This window comes from Molothrus ater, chromosome 19 (genome assembly GCF_012460135.2).
Source record: "Molothrus ater isolate BHLD 08-10-18 breed brown headed cowbird chromosome 19, BPBGC_Mater_1.1, whole genome shotgun sequence".
Taxonomy (NCBI): Eukaryota; Metazoa; Chordata; class Aves; order Passeriformes; family Icteridae; genus Molothrus; species Molothrus ater.
In genome coordinates, this window is record NC_050496.2 from 8,857,365 (window position 1) to 8,870,487 (window position 13,123).

The 13,123-nt window shown below is 41.5% G+C and overlaps 1 protein-coding gene across 5 annotated transcripts; it reads left to right on the top strand.

Annotated features, from left to right (window-relative positions):
* Positions 1 to 1,196: 1,196 nt before the first annotated feature.
* ZNF207 (zinc finger protein 207) lies at positions 1,197 to 12,848 on the top strand. Of its 5 annotated transcripts, XM_036394329.2 has the most exons (12): positions 1,197 to 1,364; positions 2,777 to 2,903; positions 3,340 to 3,478; positions 4,028 to 4,195; positions 4,859 to 4,934; positions 7,279 to 7,379; positions 8,348 to 8,508; positions 9,295 to 9,387; positions 10,584 to 10,826; positions 11,467 to 11,629; positions 11,784 to 11,967; positions 12,188 to 12,848. In XM_036394329.2, exons 1-11 carry the CDS (start codon positions 1,324 to 1,326, stop codon positions 11,942 to 11,944), a joined length of 1,473 nt encoding a protein of 490 aa, XP_036250222.1. In that variant the 5' UTR covers positions 1,197 to 1,323; the 3' UTR covers positions 11,945 to 11,967; positions 12,188 to 12,848. The 5 variants fall into 5 exon arrangements, with proteins under 5 accessions (XP_036250222.1, XP_054372822.1, XP_036250224.1 ...); XM_054516847.1 differs by having other exon boundaries at positions 11,784 to 12,848; XM_036394330.1 differs by having other exon boundaries at positions 1,198 to 1,364; positions 7,279 to 7,349; positions 11,784 to 12,848.
* The last annotated feature ends 275 nt before the right edge of the window (positions 12,849 to 13,123 follow it).

Below are 13,123 nucleotides of genomic sequence, written 5' to 3' on the forward strand. Positions count from 1 at the left end.
ATGCAATACAGTCGCCACAGTGCCTCTGTCAGTACAAGTAATCCTTCAAAACCGGTCACTGACTTAACGGCAGGATCTACTCAAATCACATTTAGAATTATAGAATGGTTTGGATTGGAAGGGGATTTGGTAGGATCAGCCATGCCGTCTGCTTTTAAAAAGTTCTGCTTCTGAAATACTTTTTCTGTGTTAAAACAGCACGTTTGTTAACTCGGCCTTGTGGCTACCGAGTAGTTACAGAATCACAATCACAGAATCGTTGGGGTTGGAAGGGACCTCTGGAGATCATCCAGTCCAACTCCTCTGCCAAGGTAGAGTCACCTGGAGCAGGTGACACGGGAACACATCCAGTTGGGTTTGGAATGTCGCCAGAGACGGAGACTCCACAATCTCCTTTTGCAGACAAGCCCTGCAGGGAGCAGCTGTGACCCCTATCTGCGCAGGGCCACTGTCAAGGGCTGGACGTGGCTGATGGCTGGACTTGATGATCTTATAGGTCTTTTCTAACCTCAATGATTCTGTGATTCTCTTCTAAGCACCTGGTAAACATCTAAGAGACCTGGAGAGCCATGGGGGTAACACAGACACACACCCTGATGGATTCTCACTGTAACAGAGGGACCATCCCCCGTGCAGGTACACGTAACTCATAGCTCAACACATTTAAGTCGGTTTTATTGTGTTCTCACATCCAGCAACACAGGCACAGCCGGCACCAGAACACTGCACAGAGCAGCCACATTCCTGCCCAGTAACATTTAATGGGGAAAATAGTTTCTCTGTGACGTGAAATACGAAGACAAGCAACAGTTTAGATTAGGAGGAAACTCGTTGCTCTGAGAGCGCAGAGGCCCTGGAACAGGCTGTCCAGAGAAGCTGTGGCTGCCCCATCTCTGGAAGTGTTCAAGGTCAGGTTGGACAGGGCTTCGAGCAACCTGGTCTAGTGGGAGGTGTCTCTACCCATGACAGAGGGGTGGAACGAGATGGGCTTTAAGGCCCCTCCCAGCCCACACCACTCCGTGACTGTTCCCGTGACACGCTCAGGTGCCGCAGGCAGAGCACTTACAGCCCCGACTGGGCAAAATGGCGGCGGCGCCGTGAGGCGTCACGGGACAGCCCGGTAGGGGCGACCGCGAGCGCGTCACGTGGGCACCGCCCGCCCTGCTGGCGCGGGGCGTTCTGGGAGTTCGGAGGCCGCAGCGGCGCCTGAGGAAGCTCGGCCGCCATTTTGTGCCTCTCGCTCGGTCCGGGGCGGCCGCGCGGGCGCTGCGACTCTGAGGGAGCGCTCGGCTCTCCTGCTTTGTAGGTCGGGGTGACGCCACCATGGGCCGTAAGAAGAAGAAGCAGCTGAAGCCTTGGTGCTGGTATCCTTCTGTGTGGGACGCGGCGGATGCAGAGAGCTGGGTGGGGGAGGGTAGCGGCGCGGCCTGGCGCGGTCGGGGCTCGGTCCCGTTCCGTCTCGTACCGAGATGGGGCTCAGCCCTTCTCCGCACGCTCCTTACGGTTTGTCTCGGTGCTTGGCCCTGTTCCAGCCCTGTGTCTTCGGGATGGGGCCCAGTCCGTGCCCTTCCTGTGCTCCCCACCCCCCTCACGGCCTCCGGCCCGCTCCTGTCGCTCTCGCCGAGGCCGCGGCCTCCCGCCCGATCCTTAAAGCCGGGGCAGCGGGAAATAGAGAATTGTCTTTATCCCTTGCGAGGGAGGATGTTAAAGGGAGAAAACCCTGCTACTGATAAATACGTTTATTCACGGAATAAGGTGGGATGTGGTTAAAAGAGAATTTTTAAACCTTTTTTTTTCTTCGTGACGGGGGGAGCTTTCAATTTATAATTGCTGCATCATGATCAGGTTTAATTTTTCAGTATCCAGAAATACTGGTGAATTTTTATATGATCGCTCCTTCAGAATGTACTCACTGTTGTGGAGTGATTATAAATCTACTTTCTCTCTTACGTTTCTGTCCTCTAGAATTGTTTAATAAAGACATTTAAAAGGTGCTCCGAGGTGTTTTACCATTTACAATCTGTGATTGTTTTAGACATTATTTCACGTTTTGGTGGAAGCAAGGAACACACTGTGTTAGCAATGTTAACATTTTCTTAATAATAAATAGCTAATGTGTATTTTTCTCACCTAGGGAAATGTGTGGAGTGTTTGCTGAAATATCAATGCTGACCCACAGAAAAGAAATGCAGTTTGTCTCTTGTTTTATGTAGATGTCCAAACAGTTCTTTGCCGAAAATATTTCTTTTTAAAAACAAAGAATTCTTCAGTTACTGCGGCAAATTATGCTGTGTCATAAAAATTGATACCTGGATAACTGGAAGAGGAAGGGAATTTTAAACTAAAACCTTTGTTCTCTTTTATGATTGTTAATTACTGGTAATTGATTAAAGAGGCATTTCTGAGTGATTTGCGTAATTTCCCTTTTGCTGATTTCAAGCCTGTTTCTCCTTTAATGCTGTAGCAGCATTCACACCCCTGAAGAGAAAAATAGGTAGGACTTGAAAACCATGAGTCAAGCAATATGGAATCAGATGATGATTCTGATTGTCTGCAGACACCTTCCCACTTCTCTACCTGTGTAAAGAGGGGTGTGCTGGACTGGATGAGGACGTTTGTTTTCAGACATCCGTTAAATATTTGTCACCCTTTGAATGCTCAGAGATGCTTCTTGTGCTTTTCTTTTGCTTCAGAAAAATCACACTGATGCTCATTATCTTAGTCCTATCTTAAAGGTCACTTCCAGTATTAAATGTTTCCTTAACAGTCTTCATAGGTATTGTAATAGGGATTTTGATGATGAAAAAATCCTTATACAGCATCAAAAAGCAAAGCACTTTAAATGCCATATATGTCATAAGAAACTGTATACAGGACCTGGTTTAGCTATACACTGCATGCAGGTAAGGAGTTTTAGATTTACATGAGCTTTTCTTTACAGTATCTGAAATATAAGCTAAGTGTCCTTAAGAAGGGAGGTTGGGGGCTTCCAGAGTCTGTAAAACTGGTGAGAAAAAGACAGCAATGGCCTCTTTGCAGCACAGGAGTCCTGCTGTGTCAGCAGTCAAATGGCCGCTGTGCAGCAGAGATCTTTCTCAGGAGTGTTTTGTAGGAGTGAAGGAATTGTTGTCTCAGTTTTTCTAAGTTCATGTAAGCTGGTTTTAGGGGTAATAGTAGTTACCAGAGATTAGGAGACACAGATCAAGAAAATGCTTGGCCAGAGAGATTAGTCCCGTTAAGGATGTTCCTTTTCTGTCTTCAAACTGCCTGAAGAACACAGAGAATTTACCCTGAAATGTGGTCAGCAGGATTTATTTAGTTTTTTTTTTTTTTCTTTAGGTACATAAAGAAACAATAGATGCTGTTCCAAATGCTATTCCCGGAAGAACAGACATTGAACTGGAAATCTATGGAATGGAAGGCATTCCAGAAAAAGACATGGAGGAACGGAGGAGGTTACTTGAACAAAAAACTCAGGGTAAGGTGGAATGTGGCTGGTTGTCTGTCATTTCCCTGGTGTGTTCCTTACTCAGCTGTGGCACTCAGTGAGGGTGGGATTTAATTCCTTCTCTGACAGCAGCTCCAGGCATTTGCCAGCCACGTGGGAGGGATTTTTCCTTTCCTGTTCAGAAGTAGCTGCTGCCAGAGCAGCTCCAACAATTGCCTAACGAATATGGACATGGTCATTTATTTGTGAGGGTCAAGGGGAGGAAAGGCTGGAGGTAAAACTGTCCTGATGATTCCCAAATGCTTCAATTTCTTTGCTGTTCAGGCTTTTGGTTGAACTGCTTTGGTTTATGCAGGACAGCATGATATTGATACAAGGGCCGATCCCTCTCTATGTTCAGGGTAATGGCAGTGTGAGTCATGCTCCTTCCCTTTATTTGTGGCTGCAGGTGGGCTCCCACAGCATTCTTTCTTTGTATTTCTGTGACTTTTTGAACACTGGCAAGGTTTGAATTTTGCTGTTAATTTTATGGAATATAATTTGTGTTCAGTTTGACCATATGCATTGTACTGTCTGCAGAGAGCCAGAAAAAGAAACAACAGGATGATTCTGATGAGTATGAAGATGATGAATCTGCAGCTTCAACTTCATTTCAACCCCAGCAAGTTCAGCCACAGCAGGGGTACATTCCCCCAATGGCACAGCCAGGTTTGCCTCCTGTGCCAGGTGCACCAGGGATGCCTCCAGGTGAGTGGCTGTGTTATGTTAGGTCATTGCTGAAAACCTCTTAGAAACATGAATTGCTGCTTGTATGCTTGAGTACTAATCTGCCCTTTTATCACTGGGGTCACAGAATAGTTCTGGGAGGTGCAGATAGGTAGTTTGTTCATTTTCTTCCTTGCTCTGTGCATGAGCACATCTTCCTTGGTGGACTAGATTCAGATCCCTAATGCTGGCATGTAGATTGAAGGCATCTGGTAGTGGGACAGGTTAGTGCTTCAAACAGGAGTCTACCAGTGATACTTGTTCATACTATTTATAACCAGGTTTTGGAAATAGGGCAAAGCTGCTGTGCATCTGGAGACTTCTAACACAGAACAGGCCGTTCATACACAGGCCACAGATACAGTGAGGAAAGAGTTTTGATCAGTGAGTGAAGAATGGTCTCTTGTAATAAGATGTCTTCTCTGGAGACACTAAGGAAATTCCCAATCTTGCAGGGCTGAGGACAATCAATCAAAGTCAAATTTGCAGATAGTACCTATATTGCACTGTTTGTAAGCAATATTACTTCAAAACCCAATTTTTTAGAACTTGCTGTAAAGCATTTATCCAGTGTAAACTTATTAGATGACATCTGTTTGCAACTGTATGTTATCAGAGTTGTTAAAAATTTATTTTTCTTTTAAGGTATACCCCCATTAATGGCAGGTGTTCCACCTATGATGCCTGGAATGCCTCCAGTTATGCCTGGAATGCCACCTGGGTGAGTAGCAAGAAAGACTTAATATTACATGTTCATACTGTGCATTTTAAACTGTCACAGAAAAAGTAAAGCTAATTAAAAGAATGTACAATAGGGAATTGTGAACTCTGTAACTTAATATTTAAGACTAACCAAAAAACTGGATGGCTGTAAACCAACATGTAAAATATGGCCAAACTGGGTTTATGTATAAAGTATCTTGCCTTTCTCCTGACTTAATAGTTATTAAGTAGTAATATATTAATACAAAATTTTGTTGTGTTGGTTTAGAGCCTTCTGTGAGCCACTATTCCCTTGTGTATTGCACATATGTTGTGCATCTGGTTATCAGTCATCAACATAACAGGAAAAAAGTACTGGATAGTTTATATTTTTCTTGTGTTTTGGGCAAAAGATGTTGGTTTTTATGCTTGTTATGGGGTTGACACCATACCCTATCACAATGTGTTCGGAAATTCACAGTTAGATTTTTGATTTTGTCATAAATTTTCACAGATTACATCAACAGAGAAAATACATGCAGTCATTTTGTGGTGGAAACATGTAAGCATCTCATTAATGTAATTCTAGGTACATTCATTATGCCATTTTATGTCATGTTTTTGATAAGCTAGAAATTGTTTTACTGAAAACCTTTGAATATTGCCTAAGAATTTGGGGAAGGTGTCTAGTTAGGTTTTGTTACTGTATAATACATGAAGGTTTTATGTTTTTATCTAAATGAATATTACAAAACTGTATGTGAAATGCATTCTACAAAATATAAACCAAACAGACCCTTAGAGACTTAAAGCCTCTCCTGAGCCAGAGCAGCTCCATGTGCTTGATCCTTCACTCTGCAGGACATTCTGCAGGAACTCAGTTTAATCTAAACTTCAAGTTAACTGAGGTGAAAGCTCGTTGACTTCTGAGACATAAATATTGATTTAACAGCCTTTGAATTGAAAAATCATATCATAGTCAAACATGGTGTGGATGCTGATCAGAAATTTAGCTTTTCTGGGTGGAAACTCAACAGAATTTAATCAGGTTGTCAGACACTTAGTTGTCATTAAATTCCCTGTTAACTTCAGGTGAATGTTATGTCACCTGTAAAAACGCAAATTAATTTGCCAGAATTTCACTGCATTTCATTTTGGGGGAGAGGACGAAGTTGCATTATGCTTTTGTCTATTCTAATCTAAAATTTTGCTTTCTTAACCTGATTAAATTTTGTTTAACAATGACCAAAGAATTAGGAGAGACAAAGCAACTTTGGTGTTAGTGTGACAGCAGTTCTAGCACTATCTGCAGTTTCTCAGAAGTCATTCTGGAGCAGCAGGCAGTGAGCATCCAGCACTTGTTTTGATGTCTGCTGGGTGCCAAGACTGACCTTGCCTTCTCCATGGGTCTGTGTTCCCAGTCACTGCTGCTTCTGCAGTGGTTTTTCCCTGTGTAGCAGTGATAGATGAGTTGAGAGCAGAAATCAGACTTGCCAGAAAGAATGCTCACTTATTCATGGGATTTGATCTGAAAACAGCAGTGGTGAAGGTGTTTTAACTGTCATACAAACAGAAGCTGCTTCTAAGTGGGGTTTTGGTTTGTACTGGAGTGCTGCAGATCAGCTTATCTTGCTCCCTAAAGTAATAAACATTCTTTTATTTTGTTTCCCTAATCTGTTTTTAAATGTCTGCAAAAGATGAAGCAAAATTAAGCTACACTTGTTTGTTCCCTGTAGAGGGCTCATACATATTCATTTAGGAAAAGAAACCAAATGGTTTCTTTTTAATGTGGAGAAAAAATACGTTACAATGAGGATGTCTCATATTAAAAAACCAAAATCCCACTTTATCATTAGTGTATGGATTGTTTTCTGTAACTGAAATTCTGGGAGCTTTCTTGTCCTGTGATCTCTGCTCTGCCTTTGTCAATGTTTTTTGGATAGTTCTACAGCTCTGGGTTATCTGCCAGTCAGTGTCAGAGAGGAGTAATGGCAGATACACAGTGATTGTAGTGTGATTGGAGCTAGCTGGTTTTCCTACATTCAGACTCCATGAATGTACTGAGATCAGGCTCTTGGAACACTCAGCTGCAGCTCATAGTCTTGACAGAGATTTCAAGAGACACTAGTGCTGGAAATCTCACATTAGAGAAAGTGAGATCTTGAGAAATTAAAGTTCAAATAAGTGTTTGGGGTTTTGGGTGCTGGGTTATGTTTTATTCTTGTGGAGCTGGTTTGGAATTCCCTCTCTTGAGAGCTTCTTGAAATTATTTACCATTATTTTTTGTCTAATACAGGGATGTGCCAATTGTCTTAAAACTTTATCATGTGTGTTCATACCAGTGCTCATTTTCTTTTCAATAGGATGATGCCAATGGGTGGAATGATGCCTCCTGGGCCAGGAATCCCACCTCTTATGCCTGGTATGCCACCAGGTAGGTCAGGGTTGTCGAACTCGTACTATGGTGAGAGTTTAATTATATTTATTTCTTTCTATTAAGATTTAGAATTTATGTAACGAACATACAGACTTATGCCACCACCCACCACCTTCATGTGGTTGGACTGCCACAGAAGCCACTCTGTGCAGAGGTGGTTGATTTATAACTTTTGATTATAAATAATTATTTTACTTTTATACTATTGTTAAAGTAAAAAACAGAATACTGTTTCTTTGATTTATTGCATTTTCTCATACTGTTGTGTTGCTTGGTCTCCCTTTATCCCTTTTTTTTTAAATTAATGTTTGTGGCTGCAGTTGGAAAACAGTAATGACTGAAAATGTGGGAAGTGGGGAATAGTTGGGTGGTTCACCCAGCTAATGAGCCTGCAGTGTGAAGAAACTTAACTGACATTTTGGTCTCTTGCCATAGCTAGAAGAGATGTTTGTTGAGCTTGTGCAGCTCTTAAGTAGCCCTAAGTTCCCTGGGTGTTCCCTCTGACCAGCAGCTGGAACACCTGATGGAACCCATGGGAGCTGTTAACTTCCCACTGACCCTCTCCTAGAGCTCCACACACACCAAGTGCAGGTGTTGTGGTGACACTGTAACGTGTCCCAGTCCACTTTACTGATGACCCCAGTAAAGCTGGCAGTGGTTCAGTCAATTCAGTCAATTCATACCTGCAGTGTGTCAGAAACAGTTACTGCATGAATTGTATTGGTTTGTCGAGAGCACAGACTTCATTATTGCAGCTTTAGTAAAAATCAACTTAATCCAGCATTGTTCTGAAGTGTTAGAGGTTACTCCCTGTGCATGGCCATTGACTGTTGACTGCTGGCATTACCCTTTGTCATGTTTTATTTTACTGTTGCCTTAAAAATACATCTTGTAGTGGGAAACTTTGTTCTAAGGAACACTGGGAGCGGGATTGTCTAAAGGAATATTGGTGCTTCCTGGAGCCTGATCCGCCGCCTATTGTTTGTGGTTTGCAGGGATGCCCCCTCCTGTTGGGCCTCGGCCTGGCATGCCTCCAATGACACAAGCACAGCCTGTTACAGCCCCGGGCATTCTGAACCGGCCTCCAGCTCCTGCTGCAACAGCACCAACTCCACAGCCTCCAGTTACTAAACCACTCTTTCCAAGCGCGGGGCAGGTAAGGTATCCCAGAGCCTGGAATGCCTTGTTACATTCTTCAAATTGCCACTGTGTCAGTAGTGCCTATTTATTATTGAGGAGGCCCAAGAAATGACTGGTTCAGGTTTTTGCTTGGGTTGATGTTTAATTCAGTGTAGTGCTTGAATGAATTTTAAAATATTCTTTTGTTTGTCTTAAAACAGCTGTGAAACCAGACAGAAGTTCTATAAGCACTGGGGAAGAAAGGAGTAGGCAAAACACTCTTAAAGACCTTTAAGTTTGTTGTTGTTAAGGGAACTTTGGGTGGGTGAAGAGATGTGTTAGCTACAGGAATCTGATTGCATAGAACTCTACCTTTCCAAGTTAAAAATCTTGACATGACTTGTTCTCACTCATAATGGGCTCTCTACTGATAAATGGATGAATTTTTTCTGTAGTCTTGTTAAACCGGTTAAACATTGCATGAGTTAGGAGGTTTTTCTACTTCAAAAAGTTTTGGAGTAAGTCAGTGTAGTGAAAAGTTAATTTTAATGTTTTGTGGGGGGAAGTGGGGATAGTGGCTTGTGACCTCTTCCCTTTGAATGCACTTTTTCCTGGGTCCTGGAGTTCTTACTTGCTTTCAAGTATGTTGCAGAGGCCTTTGTAATGTACTGTTTGCATTTTGGGCTTCTTCGGGGACGATACATGGTTACAAAAATACAGTCCTTTCATAAGAAAGGGCTTAGTATAAGAAATCCTTTCATCTGGATACTTTCCACCCATTTGTTTGGAGACTTTTCACTGTTTCCTTTCTTTTATGCTACAGATGGGGACACCTGTCACAAGCTCAAGTGCAGCTTCCTCCAATTCAGAAAGTCTCTCAGCATCTTCTAACGCTCTGTTTCCTAGCACAGCACAAGTACGCAGGAAGTCACAGTTTAAAACAAATTGCTTTGCACCTTAACCCTTTGGACCATTCTGTAAAATCTAAAATTGACTAAACATCTTCAGATAATTTTTGTTATATTCCTGATTATGTTTAGCTGGTAAAACTGCAGAGTCCTTGATGATGAGTTGCATCTTAGCAGAAATAAGCATGTCAAAGTGACCAATTTTTCTTAGTGTGAAAGAATGAAATGTAACATCCTGGTTCTAAAGGGTTAAAAGAGCATGAAAGCAGTTAAATGCATTTTAGTGGGCAGTGGTTAGCTTGATGCATGGTGAAGGCTTTTTAGTTTATGTTGTTTAATATGTTACATCATAATGTAGGGGATTTTAAATTTGCGTTATGTGCAAAATGTTAATTTTTTCTTTTTTGATTGAGAGGTTCAGATAGTTGTAAATATCCAGTGACTAGAAACAAAATCATTCTCTCATAACTAGAGTTTGCTTTGGAGATTGCTGTGTCTTCAGACAGCAATCTGAAAGACAGCTTTGCCAAACAGACTTCTACAGGGTTTTTGTAACAAAAGAGTAGGAGAGATGAAATGTTGGAATCTCTAGTGGACCTCATACCTGCTTCCATTGATTCTTCATTCAGAAATAAGATTAAAGTTCTGTGGATAGACATAGTACTTTGTGAAAGTACTACGTTGTGTTTATAGAGAGAACGCTTAAAGCCCTGACACAATAGAGCTTTCTTAAATATTTGATTAAAATATTTCTTAAATACCTAATTTTAATGAATACTAGCACTTTGAGCTGTACTCTAAACTAATGGTTGCTGAAATATGTTAATTTAGTGAAAGACTAATAAACCTATACTTAGAGGCTCCTAAAAATAGTGATTCAGGAAAGATTTACATATTTGCCAAATTCAGGGTTTGAGATAAAATAGTAGGCTGTTTTTTTCTTTGTTGTTCCTTTGTTGTGGTGGCTTTTGACCTGCAGATTTTAGACTTTCCTGTGTGTATGTGTATATGTGTATATACTGGGGTTTATTTTGTCTTGGTTTCAGTTGCTCTAGTATGCAATAAGGCTGAACTTTACTTTTGTCAAGCTTGTATAATCATATCTCACTGGAACGTTTCAGAGGTCTAACAGTCATCATTTAAGTTTTCTTAAATGAAAACTTTATTTGAGAAATAGATACTGACCTGTCTGTGTGTTTCACAGGCTGCAGCAGCTGTGCCAGGGCCAGTTGGTACTGATTTCAAACCTTTGAATTCTACACCTGCGACAACAACGGAACCCCCCAAACCAACATTCCCGGCTTACACGCAGTCTACAGCCTCAACCACTAGCACGACAAACAGCACTGCAGCTAAACCAGCTACTTCTATCACAAGTAAGCCTGCTACCCTCACAACAACCAGTGCAACCAGTAAGTTGATCCATCCAGATGAGGATATATCACTGGTAAGTAACATGTTTTCATTGTCTTACTGAAAAATGCAATTTGTGATGATATGGCAGGTTGAATGGAATTTCATCTGTGCTCTGCATTATGTGTATTTTAGTAATGGTGAGAGTGCAAACCATGCAGAGAAAATGTAACTTGAGTTATGACTGGCATATTGGCAGTGATCTTGCTGCAGTCTAAGCCTTAGCTTTGGTGGTGGTGGGAAATCTCTCAATCCAAAATACAATTTGGACTTTACTGCATTTGGACTTTTGTGTAGAACAAAAGACTGAACACTTTGAAGTTGTTTTGATGCTATTACAGCAGTTAGAAATATGGAATTTATGGATAAAACAAACGAACATTAATTACAGTTCAGAGATCTTAAGATTTATGTTTTTAAGAGAAAAAGGCTTTATTCAGCTGGGGGAAGGGGAGGATTTGAGTCCCATGCAGAATACTCGAATTGGTCTGTATTAAGGAAGAAAGTCTGCAGAAAGGGGGGCAAATCCTACTGCTGCTGGGTAATGTTACTGGTAGTCTTTGAATTTGTAAGGTAGTTAAAATAGTTTAGTAATCTACTTTGTTGCACCTCTATTTACTTTGCTTTTGGTGAGTTTTAACACGATGTGTTGTGGTTGTCTCTTCTGCTTTTAGGAAGAGAGAAGGGCACAGTTGCCTAAATACCAGCGCAATCTTCCTCGACCAGGCCAGGCTGCCCTGGGTAATCCACCGGTTGGACCAATTGGAGGTATGATGCCACCACAGCCAGGAATTCCTCCACAACAACAAGGAATGAGACCTCCCATGCCACCTCATGGTAATCATACGTTTCCCAGCTTCCTATTTTTGAAAAGATTCGTGAAATTGCCTATGCTAGCAGGGAGGGGTGAAGCTTTTCACAAAATACACTTCTCACTATTTAAAAAAAAATTTAAAAATTATTCTTTGCATCTTAACTATTCTGTTTATAGGTCAGTATGGTGCTCATCACCAGGGCATGCCAGGATATCTTCCTGGAGCAATGCCTCCATACGGTCAGGGACCTCCGATGGTGCCCCCGTACCAGAGTGGACCTCCTCGCCCTCCGATGGGAATGAGACCGCCCGTAATGTCGCAAGGTGGCCGCTACTGATGCTCCTACTCACGCTCTAATAGGTTTGGAGATTAAACCTTTTCTCATCTTGTGCTGTTAATATAGCCAAGCTTCCGTCAATTAAGGCTTCATTGTGACTCTTATAAAAATAAGTATCTTCCCACATGCAAGGAGCTGTTGGACATTTTATTTTACATGGGAAAAATTATTTGGAATAATAACAGGAACTTTTCCTGATGTTGCAATTTATACTGTATGGCTTCTTTTTCATGTTTCATCTAGGTTTTTAGAAGTGAAGTATAGTAAATATGGTTCGTTAAATTGTGAAGGCGCTGGAATTACATGAACATACCACCTTAAAGGCAAGTTCTGTAATGTTACGTTGCTATTTGTGAAATGATGCCTTCACAGCACTTCAAGTGCTGTTGGACTTCATGTCCCCAACATAGTTTGGTGAGGGCTGTAACTGTTCCCAACTACTTGTACATTAAAGTCTGAACTTGTAACAATATTTAATGTATTTAGAGTTCCTCCTGTTCCAGGGTTTAAGTAAACTGACCCACTAAGGTCATGTGACTTTTCTGTACTGTTATAAACTTCATTGTAATAAAAGAGGAGAAAAATTTATATGCCTTTTTATTCATGACCAGCTGTGGACAACTGCCTGAAAGGTTTGTACAGATGCATGCCGTGGTAGCCATTGGTGTAATGAACACAGTTATTGGTGCTGTTTTGATAAAGTCTGAATTCCTTGTTCTAAAAAGTCACTCCTTAGCTGTACGTCTGAGTAGACAAAGACCTGTACACTTATTAACTGACTCCTCAAAATTGAGGCTGCAGGAGGCACATCCTAACTCTTGGTTGTAATTTCTCTTAATGCATATGTTTCTTTATTTGTGCTTTCTTGTCCTCAATAAATTTTAAATGATTTCTAGTCCTTGCACTTGCTTGTAGGATGTGAAAGTGCTCTGAGATACATCCTAGTGCCAGGATGTGTCCCATTAGTTCACTTTGCAAATGATACTTTTTAATGTGCAAGTGGAGATGAATTTTAGGATCCTTTAGGTGAAGATTTCTAGAAGCTTAGGTGCATGGCACATGGGTGAGTGACTTCCAGTTAATGTATTGAAGTTGACCTGCAAAAGAGAAATAGTAGCTTAACCCTCTTAATGCACAGAAGAGGCAAAGCAGGCAAGAGTAATGTGTGATATGCTGTGT

What these genes read in the sequence shown, in the direction of transcription:
- ZNF207 (XM_054516847.1), top strand. Translation starts at nt 1,324, where the DNA reads ATGGGCCGTAAGAAGAAGAAGCAGCTGAAGCCTTGGTGCTG. An exon ending in TAGCTATACACTGCATGCAG is followed by an intron (nt 2,904 to 3,339) that starts GTAAGGAGTTTT and finishes TTTTTTCTTTAG; the next exon opens with GTACATAAAGAAACAATAGA. An exon ending in ATGCCTGGAATGCCACCTGG is followed by an intron (nt 4,935 to 7,278) that starts GTGAGTAGCAAG and finishes TCTTTTCAATAG; the next exon opens with GATGATGCCAATGGGTGGAA.